Source organism: Manacus candei, unplaced genomic scaffold (assembly GCF_025592945.1).
Source record: "Manacus candei isolate 608988 ecotype Guabito, Panama unplaced genomic scaffold, ASM2559294v1 h1tg000095l, whole genome shotgun sequence".
In the NCBI taxonomy this organism is placed as follows: domain Eukaryota; kingdom Metazoa; phylum Chordata; class Aves; order Passeriformes; family Pipridae; genus Manacus; species Manacus candei.
This window is the reverse complement of record NW_026138143.1, coordinates 4,386,852-4,407,250: the sequence shown is the minus strand read 5'-3', so window position 1 is coordinate 4,407,250 and position 20,399 is coordinate 4,386,852. Positions and strand designations below refer to the sequence as shown.

General features: G+C 42.6%; 1 protein-coding gene across 1 annotated transcript in view; it reads left to right on the top strand.

Moving 5' to 3' along the window:
• Window positions 1–20,399, top strand: part of EEPD1 (endonuclease/exonuclease/phosphatase family domain containing 1) — a 62,359-nt gene that overhangs the window by 38,372 nt on the left and 3,588 nt on the right. The window contains exons 3-5 of the mRNA XM_051768553.1: window positions 12,441–12,551; window positions 15,612–15,746; window positions 17,022–17,154. Of these exons, the coding sequence (XP_051624513.1) occupies window positions 12,441–12,551; window positions 15,612–15,746; window positions 17,022–17,154 (379 nt within the window). The remainder of the gene's footprint in view (window positions 1–12,440; window positions 12,552–15,611; window positions 15,747–17,021; window positions 17,155–20,399) is intronic.

Here is a 20,399-nt window from a genome sequence, read left to right as displayed (position 1 = left end):
GTGGGCTGAAGGATGATAGGAATTGGGGTAAGAAATTTGATTTTGTTTAGGGGTGATCTTCTTGAAGTTGATCATAACTTGCAGCTTGAAAATCAGGGTAACATAAATTTTACTTTTAAGGTCTGCCTGTGACAGTGATGACAAATTTATGTGAGCTATGTCCAAGAGGTCAGTGAAAAGAAAGTGAAAAGAACAAAGTAATTACCAATAGGCTTGCACTGTCTGTATGGGGACTTTCACCTTCACTGGAGAAATTTTGGAAGTCACAAATCAAGAGGGATTGAAAGTCTTTCACCTGGTGCCTGTGGCTATGAAGTACAGGATGCATTTGCTGGGCACCAGAACAGGCAGTGATGTACCTTCTAGCCCTCTCAGCACAGGAAGGGACCTCTTCTGTCTGCTGGCCGAATCTTACTTGGTCATCCATTGTGCATCTCTGCTGGAGATGATAGAATCAGAAAACTCTGATGAGCCTTCTCCTCCAGAGAGACTCCCCTGCCCCATATAAAGAGTGACTTCTCTTTCTTCAAAGAAAACACATTTACCTTGTTGCTAACAATGGAAAGCTTAGCACTGTAAACAAGCAATCTCTAAAGTCTGTGCTCCTTTTTTGACATTTCCCACCTCCTCAGAAGTACTAATGGCTGAAGTTGTCTCCCATGATGTGGAATCACTTTCCTGTGTTTCCTCAGCTGTAGGAAAGACCAGATGTCTGTATTTGGGAGATATTTGCTAAACACAGCCCTGTCCCATCATGCAGAATTTTCATACTGTACCTGAGGAATCATTGAACTACAACTGGTGTGATGCTGAGGGTGTTATTTTACTAAAAGAGATTTAACATGCCTGCCATTGATCAGAAGTAGTTATTGCCTGAAGGAAAATGCATTGAGTACTGTTGCCCATTTTTACAGGGTAAGGCACAGGAGATGAGGACAAAATGGAGTGCTTGTTTCTTTCTAGTAGCATCACTCTGACAGTGCAGTTTCGGCTGCAGTCAAAAACAGGTTTGTAAAATGCTGAGCTGCCCTGTTCATTCCCTGCTGTAACCGCCTTCTTTCTACACAGTACATGGAGAATTTTAAGTAAAAATTTGCTTTTGTTTTCTTGATCCAGTGTACTGTTTCCTCTAGATATTATCAGAACATAAAAAGTGTGACGTCAATTGAGGTTCCAGAATTTCCAGTATGAAATGCATCTGCTGGAGGTTTTTATTTATCTTTTGTCTGCTTTTGAGTAGATTGAGCCAGATCAGTGTTTAATCATGATTAAGCCCATTGTAATCTCTGTTCTTTATAAAATCCCTCTCCAAGCAGAGCAGGTTGTTTATTTGTGAAAGGTTATCCGTAGGAGCTTTTCTGTGTTTGAAAGAGAGGTGCTGTTTTCCATTTGCAGGGATAACATCATTTCTTGCTTGCATGGATATAAATATGGTTATGTATGCATTTGATGTGATTTGGGGGGGGGGGGTTCTGTTGTGTTTTTTTTTTTTTAAGCTGGAGCAGACATGTACCCCAGAAATGCAGTTAGTTCAGGACTTAGTCTTTGTGTGCATATTTTTAGTTGCCATAATCCTCCTGTACAGTGTGAGCCCCATCTTGCAGTCTTGCTTTACTTTGAGCTGTTGGTTAAAAAAGATCATAAGGCAATTTGCAATTAATGAATTAGTTGCTGTAAAGAAGTTATATTTGCTGTCTGTTCTTAGAACTATCCTTTCCAGAAACCAGTTGACCCGTTTGAAAATCAAGTACGTTTGGCTGTCCTCTAGAGTCAGATAAGGAAACAGCAGTCTCGCTTTCAGAGAACAGGAAAAGGAGATGTCAATGCGGCCACTGACTTAGTCGGGACCTTTGTTCAGTTTCTTCCAGCCCTGTCACTGCCTCATTTTTCTGCTCCCCATTTCTAGAGAGGATAGGTGGAGTCAAGCCTTTCACCATCTCCTTTGCCTAATTCAGCCGGGATAGACTTCTGCATAATTCGTCAGCTGATGTAGGTCCTCCTGCCCTGTTCCTTCAAAGCCACCAAGGAGTCAATGATTAACCATTTACAGTAAAAGGAGGTTATTCCGAATTGTCCAGCTGATTTAACTTTAATTCTTTTTCTAACCTTATTCCCTATTATTCTGTTCTTTTGCTTTCCCATACCCTCCCTATATTTCCCCCTCTCTCCCTTGTCTTGCTTGTTTATCTGAGTGCAGGTAATACTCAGTAATGCAAAGTATTAATTTTTTTCAAACTTCATCCACTGGGGTCATAAAAGCTAAGAGTGAAGTATAGCTGTTATTGGGAAGGAATTGGTTTTAGCTGAGTGGAGCTGGAAATGATGTCGACAGGCTTTTTCGGTGTTATCCTATCTACTAAACTGGCTTAGGAATGCTGCAATTATACAGTGTTTGCTTCTGGCCTTTCATATTTTCCTCCTTTCTGTCCTCTAAGAGGGATTTAGATGGCTTAAGGAGATGTATCAGTGGACCTTACAGCTGTGGCCAGCTCCATGATGATTTCAGTAGCTCTCTGTAGGAGGACCTATGACTACTTTGTCTTTTCAGGCCCCTCAGCTGCAAACTCTCATCACGTGGTTAGCAGCATTGGAAGCACAGGCTTTCATCTACTAGAATTTCTGGTGTCTTTGATCTTGGTTGGATTGCTTTTTCTCTTTAGTTGCATTGCCCATCTATTTTCTGATAATCAGTGGACTTCAATGAACAAAACACTAGAAGCCATGCTGTACACACCACAGGGAGCTACAAAGAAAACACATTCTCTTAAAATTCTGTCCTTAATGAGATGCCTTCTTCCCTAGAGCACAGGCGTGCCTCTCTGAGCAGTGGTGGTATGGAGGTTGCTTGGTATAATAGCTGGGCATTCTTTTGTAGGGCATCTGGTCTTATGCCCAAACAAAAGCCAAACTCACCCAATAGTGAAATCATTCTCTACACTTCCAGAAGAGGGAGAAACAAAAAATATGTGTTTACAAGTGCTGGCATGTATTAAGATTTGATTGTGGGTTGTAGAAGTAATAGGGGTCCTTAGTCAGTCCTTTTTCCTGATTTTTTTCTAGAAGTGGCAGAAGGCAAAGCAAGTTCATAGAACAGGACCAGTTTTGAAGTCAGCAATCTGGGGAAGGGTGGGGGGTTTTGTTTGGCTTTTTTTTTTTCCCCCTTTGACATAGCAGCAGGGATGTTTTAATGTCCTCCCAAAAAAATTTTGATCGTTTATGTGGATTAAATAATCCATATGCTCTCTATGGGAAGCCGGAGTCCATGGCATCTGTTAGAGCAGAACAGTGGTCAGGGTTGGAGGACAGTCCTGTAGACTCTGTGGAGGTCATGCCAGTAAGGACAGACAGAGGACCATCTATTATTACTCATGCAAACTTATAAATAAAGCATGTGCTATTTCAGAGAGGAATCAGTGTCAAATTGGGTTCTTAAAATTAAGGGCTAGAGCTGTGGAAAAAAAAAAAAGAACAGGTGTATGAGATTTTTTTTAAAGGTGAGATAACATGGCCTAATGCTAGCAGCCTGGAAGCGATCCTCCTGTGATAATAAGCATCCAAAAAAAAAAGTAATGGATTAGGAGGTGAGACCAATTTAAATAACTTTACAGAAGGTGGCACAGTGTTCTGTAGGCTGGTGTAATCAATGCCTGAAGGAAGAATAAATACTTGAGGCTGTCAATGGTTGTGAGTCACATTATGTGTTTCTTTCTTCCTTGTTTTTGTGTTCTTACCATGGGAAAGAATGCTTGCTCTAAGCAGAGATGTAAATCAGCTGGGGAAAACAGTAATACTAACAGTAGGAAAGAAATGAAGCCACAAAACACCCAACTCACTTGCCATCATCTCTAGAAATTAGTAAATTTTTATCATGGGAATAGAGAGAGACCTAGTTATCTTAAATGCTTAAGCAGTTTTCCTTGATTAATAGCATTCAAATATTGTGATTTCCCCATTCTCTTTCAGTTTTATTTGCTTTTCTTTTGTATTAGCATATTTTTTCTCCCTCCCCTTCTCCTCTGGCTGAAGGCAGTGTGCAGATCAGGAGATTCAGATCATGGCAAATAGATAGAGCTCACTGGTTGGTTTGTTCGGGATGTTTTGAATTGGTTAACAAGAAACTATTTCATATCACTTTTGTATCTCATGTTTCATAGGATGATTTTCTATTTACCTTCCATATTAGGGGCTAGGTTCTGATAAACTCATTGTCATCTTGTGTAGTCCTGATAGTTACTGGGTGGGTAAGGTTGTACTCACAGTGACGTTGCTTTAGACTGCACCAGAGAAATCAATTCCTGAGTTTCATGAGAAAAGAATCATCCCAGGAATTAAACAAAAACCAAAAGAAAACAAAAACAACAACAACAAAAGAGGGGTTCCCAGGAAGCCACCAACTCCTGATTGCGCAGTACGTTATATCTAGTCCAAATTAGCATGTAGTTCAGGTCTCCGAACAACTGCTGCATGGATGCTCATGATTTTCATGATTCTATGATTTTAGCAGAGCTTCCCAGTTGAGCTGGGTACTGTTTTATGACAACATAGCGGAAGTGCTTGAACTCAACCACTCACCTCTCATAAAACCAACTTGATGAAAAAGATAACCTCATAGTCATGAGGGTTTCTTTTTACTCTTCCTTATATCACATTGGTCCTCTGGCATGTCAATGATTATACTGCCTAGTTATGAAGAATAAAACACTCTCTTGAAAAGACTTCAAGAATAAATTGCAAAGATTTATGACCATCCTTGATGACCTCTTGAGCGTTAATTCCTGTGTTATGTTTAAAAACAGAAAGAACATCCTTAAGAGTAGGAAAAGAAGTAGTCAGGAAATGTCTTCTGCCAGATGAGTCTGTCTCACGAAGTACAAGTTAAAAGCTCAGCTTGTGAATGGAAACATGAGAAATTAAGAACCCACAAAACTTCTCCTTCATGGAGGCCTGCCAAATATGGCTGTACTCTTCCACAGGAAAAGGGCAGCACAGACTTCCACCAAGCATCCATGAAGACACCTTCCTATTAAATGGCAAACTGGTTGAAAGATAGTGAGTATTCCATTTTGACAATAGGTAGCTGAGCATTCCACAATTTTTTACTAGTGGCCTGAGCACTTAAAATGTATTGGGGAATTATTGCATTGCCTCTTTCAGTTGTTGTTTTGCTGCTCTGCACCAAAGGTTCTTCCCTGGCTTCCTTTTGAAGATGTATAAAAATACAGTGTTATAAATAATCACTTTTGTTTAGGATGAAGGTAGGAGAACAGGTCAGTGAATGATCTGCATTGTTGTCTTGAGAACACTGTGATTAAAAGAGAGTTTTATGTGCTACAATCTGTTTTTTAATCATATATTCAAAGCTCAAGAAAGTAATTTCCTCTTAGATATTACAAAGAATTAAACAGTTGGGTGGCTGTGGTAAGCTATAATTCATCTTGGAGGGCAGTGTAGAAACTCACTGCTAAGTTTTGCCAAAATAAGTACTCAAAAGGGAAAGCAAATAATGTGGGAGTGCAAACTTAGGCTCCTACCACTCCCCAGCTGATCCTGTAAAGCCTGACTTAAAAAAAAACCCACAAGTGACTTGATTCAAATAGGTTCGTATATGGAAACAAACCATTAGACACTTTTGATAACTGAGATAATGTTAAGCTTATCAGCATAATTATTTCCCACACATTCATGAAGTACAATAGGTGAGTAACACAGCAGTGGCAGGAGAGAGGCGCGTGTCCAGCTGGATTCACATCCATATGCAGGTTCAAAAGAGAGTCAAGTTCAAGATGGGGCTCAGATACCCGATGTGGGAAACAATGCCTTCGATTTGAAAAGCTTTCCAGTCTTGCCAGGCATCATTTAGCTGCTGCCAAACCGAGAGTGCCGAAATGATGGGGTCTTCTGATGCTTTGCCAACCAGTGCCCCTCTGCAGACACAGAATTACACCCCTCTGAAGCAGGCAGAGGGACTTGGACAACTTAGTTTCTAGCCTGTGTATTGTTGGGCTTGAAAAATGATCCTTCCTTGTTCTATCTCCTCTGAGAAGCTCAGTCCCAGAGGTTTCCTTTTCTAAGTAAGCTTAGAAGTGTTTTTTGCAGCAAAGCTGGGAATTCAGGTCACCACAACACTGCTGGGTGGTGAGGCTGCAGCATGGTAAGTGTTGACTCTGCAGTCCATAACGTGGTGCCTGGAGCAGTCATTTAGGAGCTGAGTGAGAATCTGATCTTCAGAGGAAAGAAATCCTTCCTCTATGGGTGTCTGAATTACTGGTATGCTCTTTAAGAAGCAGAAGCAGCACATTTTCTGCAAAAACAAATGAGTTCATCTGGAGTTGATGAAAAAGCCATAGGTGCCTTCAGATGGACCAAGCTTTGGGACCCCAATTCGCATACACATTATGCCAACAAATGATCTTTGTATGTCCATAGCACACGAAGGTGTGTAGAAGTGGTGACAATGCTTACAGGTGCTGTATTTCTGAAGAGAGACAGTGTGGAATATTTGGCTTTGCTGAAGGGCTTTACCTTGATTTCACCTCTCACAAAATTTATGGAGCTTTTTGAAGGATGCATTAGATAATGTTTGTGAAGAACGTGGAGGGTAGCGAGGATTTATTCAGTCATGAATCTAGATGTTTTGGTTTAGTTCTAGGAACGACAAATCAGCATATAAAGGGTGGGAAAGTATTCCCCCAGGTCTCAATGACCCAGTACAAACAGGACACACTAACATGGCCAAAGGGGCAGATAAGGTTTCCATGAGTAAATCTGTGGCTTTTGCCCTTTCAGTGGATTGGTTCCTTATCTTTTTTTTTTTTTTTCATCCTAGAATTTTCTTCCTAAACCTTATAATTTTTTAAAAATTATTATTTCTTCAGCTCTAATGCCATTATAGATTTATGTACAATATGGAGAAGTAGAAATTTTTTTCCATCACAGATGTATGTATACATGATATATATATACATGTGACTGAGAATGAAACTGATTCCCTGGAGGGGGGGTGGTTCTCCTTTGAAAACATCCATAATTATCTGCTTATTGGACCCCCATCTGCCTGCCAAGTTTTATTTGCCCTTATGATATCAACACTTGAACCACACAAGCAATAAACATTATGCAGTCTTTAATTAAGTCTTCCTAGAAGGGACTAGTTCCATGGGCATGTGAAAAATCTTGTGTCTTAACATAGAGTCACTCCAACTTCCCCTCATGTTACTTACATGGTTCCTCTGAAGAGAGTTTGTGACTGCTTCCCCCATGGCAGTGGATTCATCTAGTTCTTGTGTGTGTGTTTTTCTACTATGTTGCAAACAGGAAAAGGATATGCTTGAGGGAAAGGCAAACAAGCAGTAAAGGCCTGAGACAACACTCCTGTCAGTGGGAAATGGGATCCAATGCTGAGTCTCTGTTTCAGCCTTTAACCACAATAACGCTTCCTTCCGTGCTGTTACCTTTGGTTATAGGAGAATCCAGATGTCTCTGAAAGACCTGATGCTCCTCTGTGTCCTCTTCCTGAGTTGCTCCAGCCTGTGGGAAGTCAATTCAGTGTTATCTGGCTGCAGAAGTGCGCTGAGCATCCTGGCCTGGCTATGTCTTGCATCCCGTCTTGACTTGTGTTGTGCCATCATGTGTGCCCACACCAGGACAAAAGTCCTGAAGCCTCTGACCTTTCCCTACCCCTACCTCAATAGCCAGTTCCATAAAATACAGCACCCACAAATCTCTCCACCCCTTAACTCCACCTATTCCTATTCACAAATGTGATCTAACACAACAGTCTTCTTCTGGGACATTGGTGTCAAATCAGGAAGTTTTGCTTGAAAACCAAAGGTGTTGATTTCAGCTTCTCAGAGATATTCGTAATGTTTCTGCTCCTGACTTTCTGGGTCAGGCTTCTTTAGGGTGCACCAACTGTAGCTGTATCCTGTATGTGGTAGATTGAGTCTGTTTTTTCAATGAGAAATAAAAGTCTAGTTGGATGAATAAAGAAAAGAAAGGACAATGTGCATTTAATTTTTAGTTTATACAGTACATAGGGATGGAGCAGGGAAGTCATGTATGTATTAAAAGATGGATTAAAAAAGAGCAGTGCCAGATGATCTTATGAAGCCACTGTCCATTTTGTTGTATCTTCTGTCAGAAATATATTAGACCATGTTTCAGGATGAGAGTTTTATTGAAGAAGGTTGGGGAGCTTCTCCTTAAGTGCCACTGCACAATTTAGATGGTATATCTTAGAGATCTTCTGTTTACCCGTTCCAGAAGCACGAAATCCATCACTGTGAGATGCTCTGTAGCATGGAACAGCCCTTACCTTGAACTCCAAATTTTTTTCTCCATGTTGATGGGGAAATCTTTACTAATATGACACCTCCACGTAGCTGAGATGATAAGGAATTGATACAAGTCTCTTACTCCCTCTGGTACTCATTAAAGCTGCTCCCTCTAGTGCTTGCTAAAAGAAAAGTAACTGTGTATATGTGTCATTTTGAAAGGAATATTTATTTCCTAGTTCTCATCTCTCTTCTTCATTAAGAGGAATGAAAATCACCTTTGCTTTGGTGAAGCAGGTTTTTTACCTTAGCTGCAGTGCCCTTTTTGGCCTGAAAGCTTCTGTGGTAATTAACCAAAATGGGCGTTTAATTTCTTTGAGTGCCTTTCTGAAGTTCAGGTGATGATTACTGCACGAGGATGCACAGTGTCATAACAATAGGCTCACCCCGGAATCTCTTCCTCACTGCTCCTTCTCTCCTTACTCTTCTCATAGCCTCCGTGCTTATTCCAAGTCTGAAATTATTATTAAACCCCAAGACATTGTTTTCCTGGGTCACATTTAGATTCCTCAGAGTTTAGGAGTAGTCCATCTTCTTTTTGAGCAAAAGGGAAGTTGCTGGCTCAGGGTGGTCCCAAGAGCTGGTATTACAGGAGTAATGCTTGTCAGGCAAAGATGTGGAGTGGTGTCATCATCTGTCAAGGATGGTGCTGCTGCAGAAATGGAACTGGATGCATAAATAGCACCCCAAAATGAAACACAGAGTAACCAGAGCATCCTGAAGAAGGGGTGGTGAGAACTGCTTATGGGCTACTGCTGGGTGCTTGCTGGCAGCTCTCCTAGTGGGCAGAGTTCCTGCACCTGAAGAGATCTAACTTTATGCACAAATTAGATGCTTTTGTTGGCAGTGTTTGCAGTGTCCTGGGGAGGCAGGTAGGTGTGTTAGGGAGTCTGTAACTTCCTCATAATCTCCAGCACGTGCCAGCCCAGCATATGTTCTTTTATGCACTCCCAAATTCATCCAAGACCCCTTGCCTTCACCTCTCCAATCCCTCCTCAAATGTGCATTTCTTCAGCTTCTCCAGCTGCCCTCTGTTCTTTTCCAATATCAGTCATAAGTTCTTTACTGTACCTGTCTCTGCTTCTGGACAGGCTGGGAGGAACGGGTGCCAGCTGTTTATCAGGGTGGACAAAGAACAATTATGTCTTTGGAAACTGTCTTCTTAGGAAAGTGATGTATATCCAATAAGCAAAGGCAATGGAGCTTGTCCCAGTTCCTGGAGTGGTGGCCCTTGTTGGCACCTTGCATGCCAAATGGGGGCAATCATAGACTCATAGACTCATTTTGGGTTGGAGAAGACCTTTAAGATCATTGAATCCAATGGGCAGGTAGGTACCTGACACAAGGGAGTTGACCTCTCACGAGCACAGTCTGCTCTTTGCTTAGAGTATGCCTTGGAGCGTAGATGTAATACAGGGCATAAGAGAACAAGCCCTGGTACTGTTGGTCTTATGGTATGCGTGTGAGCTTTGACTTGGTATGTGTAGCATGTTATGAAGAAGCTGATTAAATTTCATGAAAGTTGCAGCCTGAAAGGCTCTAGAGAAAAACAAAACTAGAGCTTTTTTTCTTAAGAGGATTTGGGTAAAATAAAAAAAAAAAGTTGTTCTTATTGACTGAGATTTTAATTTTCATTTTTCTTTACCACTTGAAGAACTGCTTCTCCAAGGGATTGGCATAGGTCTAACTTAGTTTTGCAGAGAGAAAAGGCATTTTTTTTTCATTCCCATTGTGGGCTAGGAGCTTGCCTGTATATTTTTACTGCATGAGGGAAAGCGTAATGTTGGTTGATGTTGGGTTTTGCGGGCAGAACAACATGATTTGAAAAATACCCTTCTCGCTTCAGCAAAAAAACATGACCTCAGCAAGTATGCTGTCACAGCTTCAAAATCTGTATGCCTGTAAGCCCTGGAAAATGGGCACAGACTGAAGTCAGCTGCTGTAGGCCAAGTTCTTCATTGCTGCAGCCGTACCCAGAATGGGCTGATGGCTTTTTTTTCTGGACAAACCATGTAATCTTATTTGTCATCTTTTTGTTTGCACAGAGTTAAATCAAGGCCTTAAAAAAAATCAATCTGGAGGAAACAAACTATTCAACTAGTTGACTGCAGATGCTCTTTTTAATAAAGTGATGGTTTCTGTAGGATTTATTCACCCGTGTTATATGCTTTGTGCTGGCTGGACTTTCTAGACAGCTGCAACTCAGAGATAAGTTAACTCTTTTGTCAGGTTACACTTGAACTCCTATATTTTTTTTGCTGATTTAAGTTATTTAAATGTTAAGAAACTCATTCACAAAATTCACCCTGTTTAAAGACATCAGGGTGGCACCAGGAATGAGTAATTATTGCTGCTGTGATTTATCGTGTTTGTTGGGGTAGCACCTGGTGATAAGTTGAGAGCCAGGCTCTGTTCCCAGGAAGTGCAAACACTCTGTGTGCTTCCTTGTTTTATAAATCTACCCAGCCCCAGCTCTACCTGCAGGTACATAACGGGCAACCATGTGATGTGCTAGTGCGGCATCTTGAATAAGAAGCCCCAGCCAACTTCTACGTGTCAGAAAACTGTTTTAAAAGGTGTACCACGTGTTTTTGCATGATGCTTGGCCTTCTGAGGCAAAAAAGAGTGGCTGGGTTTTGTGTATCTGAAAATCACTGCTTACAGCTTCAGCCTCCAGGATGCTGAACTTGCAGCCAAGGCAGTCAGTGCAAGAGCAAGATTTTATTTTTCATTTTTGAATCAAAACATAAAATAAACATGACAATAACTTTTCCATCATTTTACTGGTACCTATGTAGGAAACTCTTATATCTATGCATCTCTGTAGCTCTTCAAACTGCGTTTGGCATGCTCCACTGCAAAGAGTTGCTGTGTATACACTGTTATTGTTTGCCTTGAAAATCCTTCTTTGTTAAATTGCTGCTTGATCTGGAGGGACATTTTGGATACAAAATTTTGTCTGAGGGTCCTCTTTCACTATGAAAGCCTCTGCATTTTCACACAGTTTCTCCAATGTCAGAACAAAATGATGCACAGTGGAAGTCCCTGTTGCTCTTTCACAGTGATGACTTTTAACTATCCCCTTTCCACACAGCCAGAACCTGCAGCACAGCCAGGGTGTTTGATTGATGCCTATCCCTGCCAGCTTCCAGGCTGAGCCTTTCTGAAGCCAGCATCAGCTTTGCCAAGGACTCTAACTCCTCCTGTTAAGCCTTATTTTGAAACTCCTGGCAAAATGTGTTCCATATTGTCCACATCAGTGAGTTCCAGATTCCAGATTTTCCAGGGTGGTTTTTATTAATATTTATTTATTTATTTATTTATATATCAATCTCAGGATGTTACCCAGGTGGGCTCAGTGGTTCTCCACGGTGTCCACTGTTGCAGTATCCCTGATCTGTTGGGTATTAGGGCGCAGCCTCTAAAGCTCTGACCATGTGCTTGGACACATAACAGTGTCTGAGTGCTATGGTTGTATAGCAGTGACCAGGAAGACAAAAACCTCTAGGGAGCGTGAGAAGGACGTGCTGGAACTGCGTGCGAGTGTGCAGCCACTTCCCTCATGCGTGGAGGTTCTCAACCACGTGTCCCTGGCATAAAGTCAGAGGAACCTTAGCCCCCAAACACCAGCTATTGAGCTTGGCCTACACCCTTCCTCTTGTGTCATGCCAGTGGCTGCATTGTTGGAGTGGAGCCAGCCACACTGTGGAGGCCTCCTGACCCCTGGGAGTATTCAGCAGCTGTTCCTGAAGCCCCTGGCAGGGATGGGATTTGGTGCAGTCAACATCTTTGGAAGCAGCACAGAGGCAATCCGTTTCCAATCAAACAAGTAGCTTTGGAGGGGGGAAAAAAAGGGTCTGAGGGAGAAACGTTCTACTCGCAGCATTTGCCATAAGTTATTTTAATTTTTATTTATCTCCAAGTCAGGGGTGAGTCAGCCTGGGATGTGACTCAGACCACCTCCTTTGTGAGCCTTCAGGGAGGGCAAAGAGCACAGCCTGTGCTCCACTGTGCCTCTTACCAATGCTTTATTACATGCTTTATTTTTCAATTTTTTAAAAACCCTACGAAGCTGATATTTTTTTTTCCTCTTTCTTTTCTCTCTAGTTTTGTATGGAGCTGAACCAGCCAACGCTGCCAAACATCCGCAAGTGGAAGGGCCCTAGAGGATGTTGGAAGGGTGTTGTTTCCGAGAAACCCTCAGGCCAGCTACACAAGGTACATTAATCCCTAAGTCTGAACTTTGGCTTTGCTTTCTTTTCTCCCTCTAACCAAGGATGTATTTTGGATGTTTAAGGCAACACACATTGCAAATCCTTTTTGGAAAGGTTCGCATTTCTTGTTTTTTATGCTGACTGTTCCTATAGCTTTCAATTTGACGTCGCGATTGATGTTTTGGAAGAATTGTGGTGTGCTTCTAAGGAGGAAGGTGTGTGTGTGTTTGTGGGAGGTATGGTGGATAAAGGTAGTACAGAAATACAGAAGAAAGGCTACACATTAGGGCAAGGAAAGAGGCCTCAGTTTTGCCCCTGGTAGGCAGCAGTACTTGTGAATTTTTTTGTGCTGATCACCTGAGGTTGTTCCCTGGTGCTGCACTGGCTGGCATTTGTAAGGGCTCCCCATTTTCCTAGTTTGCAAGTGAAGAGTCTGCAGAGGGGCCATGCAACCTGCCGTCCTCACCTAGAAGACTTTATCTCCTACGTTCTCCAGAGTGCTTTGTACAGGTGTTAAAAATGCTGTGGACACCATTTGAAACCTGCACCGTGCTGCACTGTGCTTTTCCCTGCAGCGTCTTCTGCTGTGGAAATATGTGTATATACAGTAGAGAGGTACTAATTTATATGGTGGTGACAGCTGCACCTGCTACTTTTGACAATATTCAAGATATAGCTGCATTGGGCTGGACGTGACTAACAGTGCCCAAAAGCAGTGTTTCCCAAAGGAAATGTCTCTTTTTTTCCCTTTAAGGGTGCTAATGAGTTTTCAGAGGAAGGTCCTCCTCGAGCTCAAGCCTTTTGTTACTGATCAGGGTCATTTTCATGATGCAGTCATCAGAGTGGGGATGTTGTTGTGGGGTAAAAGAGGGAATGGAGACCTGTTATGTAACAAGTGGTGCCTTGCAGTACATGAGGCTGTCTTGAACAAGCTATTTGATCTGGAATGATCTATTCTGAGCACTGTTGTTACTGTGGCTTCAGTTGTGTCCTGTAACCACTCTCCTTGGAATCCACATTTCCTTAATTTGGCTTTTCCAAATCAGGTTGCATCCCTGTTCACTGGTGATTTTTGGGAGGCACACCTCTTTTTCTTGCCCTTCTGAGTAAAACCCAAGATTGAAGGGGAACAAGAAACCAAACTCCAGCTAAAACCCGCTACCTGAGCAGCACAAGGATTGGACTGTAGCTACCACCAGACAGGCATGGAGGGTCTGAATGTGTCCAAGGTTTAATACAATTCACACTTAATTGCAATGCACAGTGCAAATGCCCTCCAGGGCATTTTTTATTTTATTTATTTTAATTTTTATTCCTGGCTGGAGTTTTCCTTTGGGATCTCTTGGTAGGCCAGATCATTAAAACACTGAATATAAATAGTTGTGCAAAACTGTGAAAGTTGTTCCCTCCACTTTTTTTCTTTTCCCAAGAATTATTAATAAACGTCTCAGAGTTTCTATGTTAAATCCAGAGTCTTCCATCAGTTCTTTCTTGAACTGTATTTCCAAAGATAACAATGGCAGTTTTGACTATGGACTGAGTAAATAAAACTTGTCATCCACCTCGGTTTACTGGTAGGGAAATAAGGATGAATGGTTCCCAAAATTATGAGAGAAATGTATGGCCAAGCTAAGAATAGAAATTTTATCTACTGACTCTGCTTTTTAGCTGCTTTAACAGAAATCTGACTGTGCTGGAGAACCCTCTGATAAGCCAAAAAGTCTCTTCTAACACTGGGCTAGTTAATGAGCCAGTCAGGTTTGAACACCACGTACACAAATGCAATGCCATGAGGTAACACGGTGTAACCTCACGAACAGAGCATCTTCAGCACAAATCAGTCTCAGGAGGCTCTACAGGGCTAAATAATGCAGAATACTGGATGGTGCTTCAGGCTCGTGCTTCCACATACGCCGAGCATTTGGCCTTCAACCAGGCAATGACTTTTGACTGCCATGTTGATGTGAAGACTGGAGCCAGGAAATAGCAAACACCTGTTGATAACAGTTTTATTCTTCCACATCTTTTCCTGTAGCAGTTTTCAGACCTTAGACTTCTGACTGGGGGAATAATTTTGTCAGTATTTAAGGGTTAGTTATCAAAGGAGCTGCCAAAGAATTTTAGCCAACCTTAATACTTTCAAGGCTCTTGGGAAGTCAGTGGAACAGTTAACACTTTTTTATTGCAGCTGAAATGGAGAAAACTCTTTTTTCCGATGGATTTAACTATGATTCGCTAAGGGACGTGGGTTTGAATGGTGCCAAGGAAAATGGTGTCTGGGTGAGGGGAGGAGAGGCTTTGAATCAGGTACTGCTGCTGATGCGACCAGGGTAGGCAGCTTTCTGAAAATGCCAATTCCATATCATGAAATTATCAAAAAAAAAGCCCATGCAGGATGAAAGGAGCACAGAGCTGAGTGTGAAATGTTCAAACTGGAAAACAGACAGCAAAGATTGACAGGGCTGAGAGGTCTAGACCAGATTTCATGCCAAGAGACTGAAGGGGTCAAGGTATTTTTAGCTTACGGGCGACAGAAGGCTGTGAGATGGCATATGGTCTGTGGAGAAGGAACAACTGTGTGCAGCATTGTCTACTGCAAGCCCTAGCAGCCACCCAGTGAGACTGAGCTCATGGTTAGAAAAATAATCCTGTGGGTAAAGAACTACCTCATTATTGACCGTGCTCAGAGGAATCTGGTGCTTTGCCTGGACTAGGAGGAAACAAGGACCACATCAGCCTGAACACACACATGAGAGGCAGCATCTTTCACCCCTGTGGTGGTCTTGAACATGCCCTGCCTGTATAAAATAAAACAGATTATTAAATCCTTGGCAGGACCGAGCAGTGCTAAAATTACCTGAGTATCCAAAATTACCACCGTGCAGGTGTGAGGGGCTGTGAGTAGCATAGCAATGCATGTTTCAGCTTGGCACGCTCAGTTTTCGGTGAAGTCAGTGGAGGTGCCCAGGAAGTGTTCCTCCCACATCTGGTGGGGGGGTTTGGCTGGGGTGCGATAAAGAAGCGTTTCCACCTGATCTCTGTGTCTCTCGGTTTTTAATTTCAGGGAGTTGAATATTCTGGCTTCCTCTGGGATACAACAGCTGGCATTGAGCTGAAAGATGCCTCATCTCAGGAGAGCGCACAGACTAACGGCAACGGGAGGCACTCATATCCTCACCCCTATCTTGCACATTTCAAGGTAACTGCCATTGTGCCAGCTGACCCTTGCAGAGCTTTTGTTAGAAAGAACTTGGGTAAGATGAAAAGAGACTTCTAACAGATAATAATTTGCATGAGCCTCTAACCTATCTCATCACTGTCCCATGGCTTGATTATGGACAAGTGCTTAGTGGACATATGGTAGTTCATCACAGTCAGTCCTTTCCCTTGCTCCTGTGGCAGCAAGCCCTGCTGCAAGGGAGCATTTGAGAATGTGAGGGTCAGTGGATCCTCAATACTATCCATAGCCACTGAGAGTGTGACAGAAGTCACCAGTCACCTTGTTTGTCTTTTACCAAATTAACACAGGCAGAATGAGGTGTGTGTCCAGCAGCAGCCAGCCACAAGGCTGTTATTCTTGTCAGTGCCACAAAGAGGGATAAGTGCAGGGAGAATGGAGATAGATTATGTATATATGTGTGTGTGTGTGTGTGTGTGTGTGTGTGTGTATAAGGCACAGTGCTGCAGAGAGACTCGGGCTAGCCTGTCTTATGTTGCTATCATACTGCAGAGTTTCCATTACAAAGCTTTTTCACTAGGCTGAACCCATCTAAAACAATGTCATCAGTTTTGAAAACAGTTCTTGTACATAAGCTCAAGCAAACATGTAAGCAGAGGGAGCCCATCTCTGCACAGGCTGTGATGGAGGAATCCAATTTGACATGTCTGGTGATGCTTTGAGAGAAGCATTGATCAAATAATTATGAATAAATAAATTACTAGTAATTAAATAATTATGCAAATAGGTCAATATTAGGAGTAAGTATTACTTGTTCCAAGTGATTCCCAGAAGGTAAGAAGAAGATTGCAGAGAGCCAACAGCTCCTTTCAAGGTACATTAAGTTTCTTGGTTAGTCTCTGTGACGAACTAGGGCTAATCACAAGACAGTAGTAATTAGCCCCTGTAATGACCATGACATTATTTGTAGCTTATTAATAACTGGTTTTACATAAACTGATTTTCATAAGCAGCTGACTTCTTTCTGCAACTGTGGTGGAAGGGAGCTGTTTGCATATGCAAACCAGTTTCACCAGAACTGAGAGGCTTTCAGGTTAAGGCACACAAAGCTGCAAAATGCCTCCCTCCCCTTCCTCCTCAAAACAAGACACACCAAAACACACCACATACATAGCAGAGGGAGTCCTAGTCCTCCAAATTTACTACTGAAAGTACTGGGAGCAGGCACATGGTTTTGCTTTGTGACCTTCCGTGCCCTGTCCGCACGGCATTGATTTCTCCTCCTTCCTCCCCCAGGTTGGAATGAATGATCTAACGGTGGTTAACCTTCACCTGGCCTTGCCATCCTCAGCGGGAGAGAATACCGGGAAGAACCATGACAGCCACAAACTGGCAGCCTGTGCACAGAGTTTGCAGGAGACTCTGAAAGGTAGGGCAGGTTTTTTCCTGCCAGCTGTCACGTGCACACTGGCGTTTATCTAATTAAAAGGAATTTTAAAAAGAATAAAATCTACTTCAGTGAGCATTTCACAAATATCCTCATCAGCCTCACAATTGTCTTTACCCGCATTTGTATTTGAATGATGCATAGCATGACAAATGTGCTTTTCTCTTTCTCCCTGTCTTATAGTCTTTCCTAATTAACACAAACAGCACAGGGAATCCTACTGGCTTTGACATCATTTTTTCAAATGAAGTTCCTTCTGATTTTATGCTACTGTAAGAGCAAGTTCTGCCAAAGGAAAAAAAGGACACCAGAGTTGAGACCCCATTTTAAATACTTTGTGGAAATGACACCTACCTGATATCAGAACAAAGCTTATTTTTTTTTCCCCCTCAAGAGAAGTAGGTTTATATATTTACTTCTTGGATAATTGAAAGCTCTTTGGAAAACCCAATGTAAATCAGGAGGCAGCTACTAATGAGAAAAGAATGACACCAGAATGTAGATCTGAACTTGAGCAATGTAATAGCAGTTGAATTTCTCTACCTTGTTTCTGCAAATTTGCTTCTTACTTTGAAGCTTGCAAATTATATTCAGTTTCCTATGAAGCAGAACGAAATGTTTCAGATGTTGCTGATCTTGTTATAGGAATAAAAAAATCTAGCCCTTTGTTTACTGCTTAACAAAGATGTGAAAGGGTTGCAAGGTTGTATGCGTGATTTTCAACTTGGCCCAGTTTAATAAGGTTGGTCACTTGGAAGTGTTAATATCCCTCTTGTATAACACCACAGGTATTTGCAGTTTTCATGCGTGTTGTATCGTTGTTCCTTTTGAGCTGCAGAAGTCAGTCAGAGCTATTTTAAGTGCTACTGATTAAAGTATTTGTCCACTTACTTTAAAATTGGAAAGGATGAAGGTGAACAAAAGGATTGTTTGTTTAATCCCCAAAGGCTGAACTGAGACACAAATAAGTGTGTAGCTCTTCTGAAGTCAATTGAGTTGCACTTCCATTGCGTCTAAATTTAGATTGTTGGCATTCTCTTTATGTTTTAATTTTCATATGGGAGGCACCTTACTGGAGCAAGCTTGTTCTTGGCTTAGTCTTTCACAAAAAATGAGATTCAGATTCCTCCAAACCTGTGGGATGCAGGTGTGGTTTCCTAAACAAATGGGAACGCACATGTGTTACTTTGAAGTACTGAATTACCCTGCCAAAATGAATGTCATGCTTAAAATTACTGCCATCCTTCAATTTCTTCCAAATCAATCCATAAAATATGGGTAATAAGAACTTATTTGTCTGTGGGTACTGCAGTAAATTTGAGTTTCTGTTCCCATTTTGCTAACAGATGCCTGTTTAACTATCCTTTCTTCTTATGAGGAGGCACGTGAGCATCTGAGGAATGTTGTTTACTGTTTACTATCCACAGCCTCCTGTAATGCAGAACACTAGTGTGCCCATATTTCTCCATTAGACAAGTGGGTCCTGGTTCCTTTTTCCCCCTCTTTCTTTTCCTTCATTGGTGCTGGAGAGACGTAGTGGCTGTTGGCTGCTCGTAGCTAACTCTTTGCAGCAGCTCTTCTGTCTTCTCTCAGGAATTCCACAAGTTCGTCTTCAGTGCGGTGAGCATGGGCAACACACAGGTTCTATTCTGAATGTAGTGGTTGGACCCAGGGCTCAGGGTATTGGATGGATTGAGAGCAGTCCTGAGGAGAAGAACGTGGATGAGAAGCTGAACATGTGCCAGCAATGTGTGCTTGCAGAACAGAAAGCCAATCACATCAAAAGACACATGGCCAGCAGGTCAAGGGAGGTGATTCTACCCCTCTACTCTGCTCCTGTATGACCCCATCTGGAGCAGTGCATCCAGCTCTGGGACCCCCAACAGGGGAAGGACGTGGAGCTGTTGGACCAAGCCCACAGGAGGTCCATGAAGATAGTCAGAGGGCTGGAGCATCTCTCCTATGAAGAAAGGCTGAGATAGCTGTCGTTGTTCAGTCTGGAGAAGACTTTGGGGAGACCTTATAGTAGCCTTCCAGTACCTAGAGGGTGCCTACAAGAGAGCTGGAGGGAGACTTTTTACAAGGACATGTAGGGATAGGACAAGGGAGAATGGCCTTAAACTGAAAGAGGATATTTAGATTAGATATTAGGAAGAAATTCTTTACTATGAGAGTGATGAGGCACAGGAACAGGTTGCCCAGAGAAGCTGTGGGTGCCTCATCCCTGGCAGTGTTCAAGGCCAGGCTGGATGGGGCTTCGAGGAACCTGGTCTAGTGGAAGGTGTCCCTGCCCATGGCAGAGGGGTTGGAAATAGATGATCTTTAAGGTCCCTTCCAACCCAAACCATTCTATGATTCTGTGATCTTCTCTCATATGGCTTGGCCATATTCCATGGGTTACCCATGCATCACTAGGCTTACAAGACCTTTGAGAAGCAGTAGGGAGCCGCTTAGCAGCCAGTTTACGATCACATACTTCTCAACATCTGCATCTCACTCTCTCTAGGAAGGATTTGGAGGTTTAAGGGTCTGTTTAATTCACGAGGGAAATCATTAAGGGCATGGAAAAATCAGGGAGAGTGTCCTACAGGTGTCACTTTGGATTGCAGCAAAGCAAAGGAGGGTTTCACGGTTCCTGCAGGGAAGCAGATTTCAAGACTGCAGACTTTCTGCAGGCACTGTCAGTCCCTCAGCTGATTGCATTGGCACACCAGAGCTCAGCCACTGCGGCACAGGGCTGAGTTAAAGCAGTGCTTTGCTTTGCTGGCCAAGAGCCACCCGCAGGCACTGCTAGAATTCACTGGTGCTTCAGTGAGTTTGAAGATGCATTTGCAAACAGACTAGACGTTTTCTTCACCTGAGGAGTTCTCTGTTGACAAGGACATGTTTGTTTTGGGCCCAGTGGGTCTGAATGTGTTTGGGAGCACCAGTGAGAGGTAATGAATGGGACACGTGCCTGGCTGCTGCGTGATGTATGCCACCACATCCAACAGATGGAGGCTCTGGGTTCTTGTGGACATTACAGTCTGTGTCAGTGGCTTTTGCAGCAAAAGATGGCTTGGTAGCGGAGCACCTTCTGCTCTGTCCTGTTGTAGAAGGAGAGGAACCAGATTGCATCGGCTGAGGAGCCTCTGTCTCCTGAGGAGAAGGAGAATCAAGTCCTGCCAGGTTTAAACTTATTAACTCCAAAAGAGGAAAATCACAGCACAGCACCAGTAACATTGTCT